The 10,969-nt window shown below is 30.6% G+C and overlaps 1 protein-coding gene across 1 annotated transcript; it reads left to right on the top strand.

Annotated features, from left to right (window-relative positions):
* Positions 1-4,298: 4,298 nt before the first annotated feature.
* On the top strand, positions 4,299-5,193 carry LOC107918578 (CLAVATA3/ESR (CLE)-related protein 40). The gene is made up of 3 exons (XM_016848167.2): positions 4,299-4,520; positions 4,598-4,635; positions 4,763-5,193. Exons 1-3 carry the CDS (start codon positions 4,358-4,360, stop codon positions 4,889-4,891), a joined length of 330 nt encoding a protein of 109 aa, XP_016703656.2. The 5' UTR covers positions 4,299-4,357; the 3' UTR covers positions 4,892-5,193.
* Positions 5,194-10,969: the final 5,776 nt, after the last annotated feature.

Below are 10,969 nucleotides of genomic sequence, written 5' to 3'. Positions count from 1 at the left end.
CCAGTAAAGCTATTACTTCTTGTGTGGTTTCCATCTAAATGCTTCCCCTAGAGATGATATCAAACTACTTTATGATGTTATTACCCAATCCAACATAGAAGTATTGAAACTGGACTGCACTCTCAACACAATTTCCAATCAAGCTTCACAATATTCTCTTGAACCTCTCCCAACCTTGACTAAGCGTCTTCATGCTTCGTTGTTTAAATTCGAATAGCCTCTCATAAGCAATGAGCACAATAGTCATTGTAATATTCCACTTCAAAAATAGTTGAAAAAATTCTTCCCAAGAAGTGATGGTGTCCGAAGATAATATATCCTACCATTCATTCGCTTTTCCTTTAAGAGCAAACAAAATCATCAATAATCATATTGCATATGTGCTCGAATTTACAAAAAAAACCTATTGGATCTTCATGTATTGTGTCACACCTTGGTTTGGCGAACTAGATTGGTTTCGGAGATTACGCTGAAGAAAATCGCCTAAGTTACGAGACTTAGACTGGATAAGGTGAGTAACTTCGTGGCAGAGTTCTTCGTAGAACTTCACCAACACTACAAAATTCCACTTTGTGGGGTGACGAGTTCTAGTTGTGGCAATAACCTTATTAGGCAGACTTTCTCGCTAATAAGATCTGTAATAGGCTAATTTTAGCCTAGGCCCAAAACCAAAATAAACACAAGAAATAAACAAATACAAATCAACCCAAATAACTAAAACCCAAAACCAATAAATAACCCAAACCCAGTATGGCCCAAAACAAAAAATTTCAGAAACAAAAAACCCTAACAGCCTAGACCTCCAGTCGCTGCAACAGTAGCCAAACAATGCACTGCCCTTCGCGCCGCCTCCGCCACACACAGCGCCACGTCTGTACCTGTAAAACGAATTAGAAGAGTCCAAAAGTAAAAAAAAAAATAGTGTAAAAAAATAGGAAAAATAGAAAAATAAGTGGTATTTTCGGGCTATAAAAAAGACCCCGATTTTATGTTTTTTACTTACGAATGAATAAAAAAATAGAGAAAAGTCAGTTCAAATACAAACTATTTTCGAAGGTAGATCTTGTTTACCTTCTGATTTCTTATTAATTTTTTTTCCTTTTTTTAGAAGAAAATCGAAAAAAAGATAAAAATCGTACCTTTTTTGGGGGGAGGAGGTGCCGATTTCGATGAAAATTGGTGTTTTTGAGTCGGGGAGTCGAAAAAACCTGAAAAATGAGTTTTTTATTTTTTGGCTGCTGCGGTGGTCCGGTGACCAGAGCCAACAGCTGGATCCTTGACGGGAAATTGGGAGGAGGGGAGAAATGTTGAGAGTTTTTTGTGTTTTTTTTTGAAAAAGAGGTGAGAAAATGAAGTAAAAAAAACTTTTTGATTTATATAAAGAAGCAAAACAGTATAGTTTTGCTTTAAGTGTTTAAGAGCTAAAACAACGTCGTTTAGCCCTTAGGATCGGCGCGTCGGCCCGACCCGCAAGGAGGATCTGCGTGTTTTCGATAATTGGGTTATTTACCCTTTCGGTCCTTCCGCTTCTTCGGCTCACTTCAATTTGATCCTTTTTGTTTTTCTATTTTGCCCTAGGATTTTGTTTTTATTGTATTTTAACCCCGTGTGAAATGCAGCGTTTTGGGGGTGGGAATATTTTCCTTTTGGTCCCCCATTTGGTTCCTCATTTCATCCGCGCGTTTCGAATGAGTCCATTTATTGTGTTTTTCAATCCGCATTTTTTCCCTAAATTTTATTTAGATTTCAATTAAATCCTTTATTTATATAATTTCAGCCTTTTGAGGATTATTTTTTTTATTTTATTTCTTTATTTCACTATCATTTATTTACTTGTTTATCGTTATTGCCTCGCCTTGTATTTGAACCATGTCATTTATATTTGTTTAATTTACAATTCTTCATTTCTTATATACTCCAAGACAACATTATTTATGTTTTACATATCTAAATTTAGTATTACCTAAGCCTATTACATTTATTGATTTATTTGCCTGTTATATTTGAATTTAATACCGTTTATAATTTATTTTATCAATTTATCTATTTATTCACCCTTCTTTAAACATTCAATTTTAATATCATGTATATCTATTTTACCTATTTACCTATTTATTATTTTACATGTTTTATATATATATATCAAAGTTTGTAAGGTTTTTTTTATAAATATTTGTTGGTTCTTGTATTTTCTTGCTTCTAAAATTTACCTATTTATCCATTTGTTTATTATTTGTTCCCCTTTTATTTGCGGTTCCATCCATTTTTTTTCCTGTTTGTTTGTTTTTTTGTTTTATTGCTTTATTTATTTTATCAAGGCTTATTTACTAATATTGCATTCGTCTTTGTAATTACGTCATGGTTATTATAATATTTTATCGTACATTGCATCATTTTAAATATCATTAATTTTCATCTAATTTCATAAAAATGAAAGGTTTTCAAAAATAAAAGTAATATTTCGTATTTTAGAATTTAAAATTTCGTGTCCTGATTTATGGGGTTTCGATTTTTCTTAATAAATCTGAATATACGAACCCTTTTTTCACATTATTTTTTATTTTTTATTTTTTAAAAAATAATCTCGGGAATAGGAAAGATCGTGTTCTAACTTACGGAATATGATTTCTTTTCTAAAACCGAGATAATCAAATATCTTTAAAATAAGTAAAACCTTCGGCGTTTATTCTCGTTTCGGGATTTAAGATATTGTGTCCTAACTCACGGGATATAATTCTTTTTCTCGATTGGCGTGAAATACGCCATTTCCAAACATTTTCAATTAAATGATTTTAACAAAAGGATCGTATTTTGAATCTCTTCAAAATTTTCGATTTTCGACATTAAGACATTAATTAATCGACTAGATACTAATTTTGGGTGTTACGAGGGTGCTAATCCTTCCTCGAACGTAACCGACTCCCGAACCCGTCTTTCTGAATTTCGTGGACCAAAATTATTGTTTTAATAAATTAAATCGCTTATTAATAACCACTTTTCGAGGTGACCCGATCACACCTTATTAAAAAAAATTAGTGACGACTCCCATTTTAATTTTTATTTTTAAATAAAAAGTCGACCGTCTTTTACCACAAAAATGGTTTCGACCAGATGGAAACCCATATGATTTTAAAATATACTACTTAAAAAAATGATAATGATTTTAAAAATATCCAATCATATCGTGAGTCATTGCCATCTTTTATGTGACAGTGGCATGTATGTGTAGATGGCATATAATCTCATTTCCTACTAAACTCTCCCTCCCTTCTATTCCTCCTTTTATGTATATATATGAATATTTGATTATAAATTTAGACTTCCACGCAGCTTGAATTTTGATGGTTGGATCTCAACTTACAACAAATAACCACTCCAACTAATTCTCGCCCTTCTTTTCTCTTGTTTTACATCTCTTGCGAAAAGATATCCTCTCATTTGAAATTTTATATTTACTTTTATAAATTTATTTTTTATTTTTTATTTTTTAAGATTTCAAAATTTAGATTTAATTATTAATATTATTAAAAATTTTCTATTAAATTTATTAGTGTTATATTTTGAATTAAAGAATGATATGCACTTAATAATTATGTAAAAAAAAACCCGATGTTGTAATAAACTTAATTTTAACAGATAAAATTAATAATGTTAATAATTAGATTTGTGTTTTTAAATTTAAAAAAATAAAAGGCTAAATTTAAATTAAAGTAGGGGACTAAAATACAAATGTATAAAAAGTACATGAACTTGGAGCATATTTTAACCTAAACATATTGTAAGATAAATTAGTTGTATTTTTAAACATAACAAATAAAGTACCATAGACGCCTCCGTACTAGGAGTCGAATTGTATTTTAGTCCCTCTCTTCAATAAATAGGAAAATTAATCCTTATATGTTAGATCAAATAGCAAATTGGTCATTTTTATTAAAAATTTCATCTCTTTGTACTGTTAAAAAATGGTGTAGTTGACAAAACAACAAGACAGTGATGTTTGACGTACCACGTGTACCTCATGCTGACATATAAAAATTATTTTTTAATAATAGAAATAGATGTAAGGATCATTTTTTAACAATAGAAATAGATGTAATCTTTAATAAGAGGACTAGTTTGCTTTTAGATCTATTTTACAGGGATTAATTTACCTATTTTTAATAAAAAAATATAATTTGACTCTTAATATAAGGACATTCATAATACTTTATTTATATTATTTATTTATTAGTACGATAATCTTACACCGCATTAATAAATAAAACACCACGCATAAGTAAAATAAAAAAATAGAAGAATTGTAATAAATATCATTTTATATATTTTTAGCATTTAGGTTATCATTTTTATCCATGTCATGCATATATTACACTTTGGGTCTCTGTTTCAGTCCATACAAAAGGGTTTATCATTTGTAAGCTCCTTCCAAAGAATGGCGTCCATCTTCAGGGCTTTCCAAACGATTCTCATCATTCTAATTTTAATGCCTTTTCTCCATTCCTCTTCTCGCATCACTACCAGTAAGCTTCTCTCTTTCTCTCATCTTTCTTCTTCTTTTGCTTATCAAAATGACATCTTTAACAAATTTGGCATGCAGAAACAACAATGGCAGAAGAGACCTCCACAGCCACACAGGTAAACAAAAACCCATCCTAAAAGCTGAAAAAAAAAGGCCTTTCTTTTACATGAAAAGTTGAAAAACCATAGCTTCAGATTTTGAGAAATATGGTAAAGTTGACCCTTTTATGTATTGGAAAAATAGGAGCTTCAAAGGAATAAGCAGTTGAATAGATTAAGGGGAGGAGGTTCGGTTCTGATTGTAGAAGAGAAAAGAGAAGTTCCAACTGGACCAGACCCACTTCACCATAACTGTGAACCTACAACACCTTAATCACCTTTTCTATACAACACACTGGTGCCAATGTCATGTGGGTTTCCATCAAGTTTTGACTATCTCTATTCCTTATTTAGCTATGGCTTTTATTGTTCTCTGAACTTTTTGTCTTTGTAAGAATTGGTCAGTTTTGTATATATTCTAATGATGGGAGTTCTTTCTCTATTCTCCTTTTTGTGAAACAAGATATATTTCATTTTTAGCTTGATTTCTTTGGTCTAGCTTGTTTGTTTGAAATTGAATATCAGAAAAAATTTTGCCAACTAGAAATACAAATCAACACAAATAAATATATTTAATTAACATAAATGTGATATTTTCATCTTTGATGTTTTTCAAAAGAATATTCTTTTTTTCTCCAAAAACAGCAAGTTTAAAATGGTTAATTTTGAGGAATACAATATTGGCTAGTTTCTTTTCCTTGTATTTTATTATGGCTTCCCTAAAAATTGTTTTGACTCAAAGTTTTTATTTTCCCAGAAACTATTGATAGGATAGAATAAAATTCAAGAATATTACTGAGAATAATTTTCTGGAATTTGATTAGTAGTACTACTACTATACGTTGTACTGAAAAAATATTGGTACTATTTTGGCAAATTGACAACGAAAGAATTCACTCCCAATTTTGCCTACCTCTATCTAATTTTTCTACTCCATCTGTATATATGTATAAGCCAAAGCTATACAGAAATTTGTGAAATATGCATGATTTGAGTTGTTACAGTATAACATTATCGATCAAGTTAAATTTGTAATATACTTTTGTTTAAATTTCCATGTTAAAATATTTATAAACATGCTTATTTTTATATAAAAAATATTCTAAGATTTTATAAATATTTAACATTTCGTATAAAATCCAAAATCTGACTCTATCTTAATGTTTTAAGTTTGTGTATATATTTGAAAGATGGTTCAGTTAATAAACTTGAATTTGAATTGGGTTGGGTTGTCTCGATTAAAGGTTAAAAAAGATAAAAAGAAAAGTATATTGTTTGATTATGATAATAATAAAATGACAAAACTTTCAAATATTCTCGGAAAATTTTAAAATTTTTGTCAACTTAATTTTGGTGCTTAATTTATGCATAATTAAGTAAAAGTGCATTTTATTATTGTATTAATGTTCATAATCTTCTCTAAAGGGGTGAACGAAGATTCAGCAGGACATCTTTGTGATATGTTTGATTTTCGTAAGGTCCATAATCTAGGATCATACTTGGGAATCCTTTTTTTCCACAAAAGAGTAGCTAATAGCTCCTTGAGGTTCGTGGTAGAAAAAGTTAAAGCTAGGTTGCAAAGGTGGGATGCGAAGCAGTTGTCTCTAGCTAGTACAGTTACTTTAGCACAATCGGTCTTACTTTCAATTCCTAGCTATTTTATGCAGTCCTTGAGGATTTCGCAAGGACTATGTGATGAGATTAAAAGTATCGTTAGACAGTTTATATAGGGATCAAATGGAGGTAATAAAAAGATGGCGCTTGTAAGTTGACAATCATTATGTCAACCAAAGGTGTGTGGAGGGCTTGGGATTCGACAACTACAAGATCAAAACACCTCTTTCTTGTTGACATTGGGTTTTAATATTTTGGCGAATCCGGAGGCTCTATGGGTTCGTGTCTTGCATTCGAAGTATGGAGAAGGATGGTATACCCTTTACTATCTCTCATAGCAATTCTTTCTTCCTTTGGAGAGCTTTATCTAAGGTATTACCTTTGCTTCGAGAAAATATATTTTGGTCAGTTGGAAATGGTAACATCATGAAGTGTTGGAGAGACAATTGGATTTTGGAGATTGGTCCCCTAATTAATCTAATTACAGCTAGAGCCAACATTGTCATAGATTGTTTTCTCAAAGAGATGATTACAGATGAAGAACTACAGAATCTGGAGATCTTTCGGGTTTGGCTATCCGAAGATATTATTGGGCGTATTACTAGTATTCCACCACCACATCCATCAACCAGCACTAACAATATTTGTAATATCCCGAAAATTACTACTGTAATACCCCGAAAATTACTACAGTAAGAAAATAGGTATCATTGATAGTAAAATAAGGAAATAAGTGACAAAAAGGGAAATTTTGAGTTATGGAAACATTGAGAATTATATTATGACATTAATTCAAGAAAGGATTAAATCGCAAAAGTGAGAAAAATTTTGTTGCCCAAGAGTAAATATCCGAATTTGAGGGGTTAAAGTGTAAATACGAAAAATTTGAAGGACCAATAGTGTAAATATTTTAAGGGTGGAATAATCTAGAAACTAAGGAAAATGGATGAATTAGGACCAAATTGAAAAGGTGAAGAATTTTGAGGGACTAAATCACAATTTTACCAAATTAAGCGATGACTCAATGATAGAATTTTTAAAGATTATGAAGGGCAAAATGGTCAATTAGAAGAGAGAGAAATCTAGAAGGCAGTGATGATGTTGGTGATATTTTAGATTAATTAATTATATAAATATTAGTTTATTAATATTTTAATTTGATTTTTAAATGATATTTTCTTATTTTCTTATTATTCTATTTAGTATATATATGGAAGAAAAGATGAAGAATCTTCATCTTCTTCCATGCAACTAACGTGAGAAGAGAGGAAAAGAAAGAAAGTTGTACTTTCTTTACAATTTGGTCCTTCCACAAAAAAATTACCATTTTCAGTTAGAAATCAAAAGAATTTCCATAGCTTCCAAGAGAGAAAAATAACAAGGAGACAATGGGGAGCTAGAATATCAAGTTAGATTCAAGAAATAGAAGCTGGAGGAGAGAGAAAATCAAGTTAAAGATTGAAATCAATAGCAAAAGGTAAGAACATCAAGATTTCAATATATTTTTAAGTTTGATATTATTGAAAAAGCATGGAAATAATGTTATAGTAGAGTTTTCTTATATAAGGTCTTATGTTCTTGATATATTAGTGAAGAAAAATAAGTGAAAGTGATGGGAAATATTATAGAGAAAGGGAATCAGGGAGTTATACACCTAGTAATCAACATTTTGCACTAAAACAGTTTAGGACAGTAGCAGTAGTCTAAATTTGAAAAATCATCATAAATCGTAAAAATTGAATTAGAGAATGAAAAAATATTTAATTAAATCTTATTGAATCTAGTTTCTCATAGAAGAAACGGTGTAAGCAATGGAATTGTAAATCATGAGTTATAATAAATTTTGTGAGATAAGGTTAGAATGATTTCGGGTTCCCCTATTCTGAATTTGAAAAATCATCAAAAATTTTAGAAAAATGATTAAGGGCTTAAATTTATATTTATAAAATATTGAATGAGTCTATTTGCAATATAAATAGACGGGAACATTATCCGAATCTTGTACGAGGAGATAATTAATTTTTAGTGAAGAAGGGTCAAAACTGTCAGATAGCATATTAGGGATGAATTTAAAGAATAAACTGTACTTATTGGCTAAACCAAAAATTTTAAAAATTTTATGGTAAGAAGATATGTGAGTCTAGTTTCATATAAAATTTTTGGATCTTAATTCAGAGTTCTGTAGCTAAAGATATAAATAATTTTGTGACAATGACTCAAGTGGACAGCTTTGAATGAACAAATAAATAAATAGTGAAATTATAGATAATGTTACATAGAAGCATATTATATACATTAAGGATGTGGAATGGAGAGGAGGAGGAGGAAAATATATGATTATTCAACTAGCATGAGTTTTCATTAAAATGGCTAATTTGCATGTTTTAGGTTTAGGGACTAAATTGAATAAAAATAATATTTTAACGGTAAATTTGTAAAAATGTCAAAAAGTGACCAAATTGCATGAAATGAATTGTTTTATTATTTAAACTCATAAATTGAATGAAATATTAATTTATATCAAGATTGAGTGGAAATTCGAGGAAAATAAAAAATTACCAAAATGTCCCTGAAATTTGGTATTTCTGCAATTTAGCCTGGTAAGTTCGTGTAACTTGAATTATATTCTTAGATGATTGAAATATATATATTGGATTGAGAAATTGATTTGAATTGTGAACATGAGAAATTGTGAATTGAATGAAATGGAAATGAAGCTTTGAATTACATGTGTAAATATCGGGTCTCGTAAGCCCTATTTGTTATGAATTTAATATTTTGAGGATATGTTGTAAAGAATTATAAAAGAACGTTAATAATTTAAAAGTTTTAATTCGGATGAAATTTTGTAATTCGGTTTAAGACGTATGCAAATGTATGTCTTCTAGTAATGCCTCGTACCCTATTCCGGCATCGAATACGGGTAAGGGGTGTTACAATGTGACATTGCCAGATTCAGTCATAACGTTTAGACCGGGTTTGGGGTGTTACATTTAGTAGTATCAGAGCTATGGTTTAGTCGGTTCTCGGACTAACATAGCGTATGTGAGTTTAGCTATACATGCCGTATTATTACTCGTGATAATGTAATATCTTCTGACTCCAATGAAATTGTTTTGTAAGATAGAGATGACTTCTAACCGAGTTGTTTCCAATAATGCTAAAAAAATTATGTTGAAGTGATTGAAATGTGTTTATGATGAAACGAAATTTAGAAAGGTATGAATAGAAAATTCAAGATAAGTATGTGTTAACGTATGAAGTAAGACAACCATGAGTTGAGAAATGTAGAAACGTAGAATAAAATGAAAGTTTATATGGTGATATGCTCATCCGCGTTTGCTTGGCGTGTATATGATGTTATGTGCTCAACATATTTGATTAAGTAAATATGGTAAGTAAATATGCACAAATAGATGGAATGTATGTTTATGTACACTTGCTTGAATAAGTGTACAGTATGTTTATATGATATAATCTTATGTTTAATTGTTAAATTAGAAATAATATGATGTTTGTTTTATGTCTTTGCTATTGAACCATGAATATTATAATAGTATGAAAATTGAATTGAAAGATCAAATTGAGTAGAACACAGGACTGAGTACTTTCGTTCAGTGATATGTGATGAATTGACAGAAAAGACCATGGTTGGACCATGACAACATGTGATATGTGATTTCCATATAAGACCATATCTGAGATATGTCATCGGCGTGCAATCTCGTATAAGACTATGTCTGGGACATGGCATCGACATCGATATGTGAGCCAGTGTAAGACCATGTCTGGGACATGGCATTGGCATCATTGAGATTATGAGAGGTCCCATGTAAGACCATGTCTGGGACATTGCGTTGGCACCGAGATGAGAGGTCTCATGTAAGACCATGTCTGGGACATGGCATTGGCACCAGGATGAGAGGTCCCCCGTAAGACCATGTCTGAGACATGGCATGGGCACCGATATGAGAACTCCCATGTAAGACCATATCTGGGATATGGCATTGGCAGTACAGGAAACATCTCATGTAAGACCATGTCTGGGACATGGCTTTGGCATGTTATTATCAGACAGGAGACCCGAGTATCCTTAGTATTCCAAGTGATTCAACGGGCTAGTAAAGAAATTATGTTACATGAATGTTCAGGTAAAAGTACAATAAATAGATTCAGGTATGTTCAGGTAAAAGTACAATAAACAGATTCAGGTAAGTATAAGGATTAAGAATATATCAGTTATTAGTTGAGAAAAGAATTTCAGCAAGGAAGGAGTAAGTTATAATCATGAGTTGTTTAAGCAAGCAAGTAAGTAAACAACTAAGAGAGTAAATAAAGAAGAAGTTAAATTTGATGAGACAAAATATTCAGGTATGATACCTAAAAGAATGTATATATTAACTGGAATTTTTTTTACTGAGTGGAACAAAGTGAGGTTTGTGATAACAAAATTAGTCAGAGAAATGATAATTAAGTGGTAAAGATGTCTGTGTGTGAAGGTTACAGTCGAAATGAACATGATGATCTTTTCTGGATATTATATATATTCTTTTATCCTCAGAGATATGTATGTGTAATTGTTCAGTTTTGATAGAGTTATTATGTTGTGAGAATGTTAGCTTCGGTTTATGACTGGTTATTGTTCTGTTTTGCATGCATATTTAGAAAGTGTATTGTTTTGCTAAAAGAAATATTGTGTTGATGACTAAATTGCAAAACATTTAAAAGTGATATATGA

The sequence above is a fragment of the Gossypium hirsutum genome, chromosome D08 (genome assembly GCF_007990345.1).
Source record: "Gossypium hirsutum isolate 1008001.06 chromosome D08, Gossypium_hirsutum_v2.1, whole genome shotgun sequence".
Classification (NCBI taxonomy): Eukaryota; Viridiplantae; Streptophyta; class Magnoliopsida; order Malvales; family Malvaceae; genus Gossypium; species Gossypium hirsutum.
This window is presented reverse-complemented; position numbering and strand designations above follow the sequence as displayed.

What these genes read in the sequence shown, in the direction of transcription:
- LOC107918578 (XM_016848167.2), top strand. Translation starts at nt 4,358, where the DNA reads ATGCATATATTACACTTTGGGTCTCTGTTTCAGTCCATACAAAAGGGT. An exon ending in CTCTTCTCGCATCACTACCA is followed by an intron (nt 4,521 to 4,597) that starts GTAAGCTTCTCT and finishes TTTGGCATGCAG; the next exon opens with AAACAACAATGGCAGAAGAG. An exon ending in AGACCTCCACAGCCACACAG is followed by an intron (nt 4,636 to 4,762) that starts GTAAACAAAAAC and finishes TTGGAAAAATAG; the next exon opens with GAGCTTCAAAGGAATAAGCA.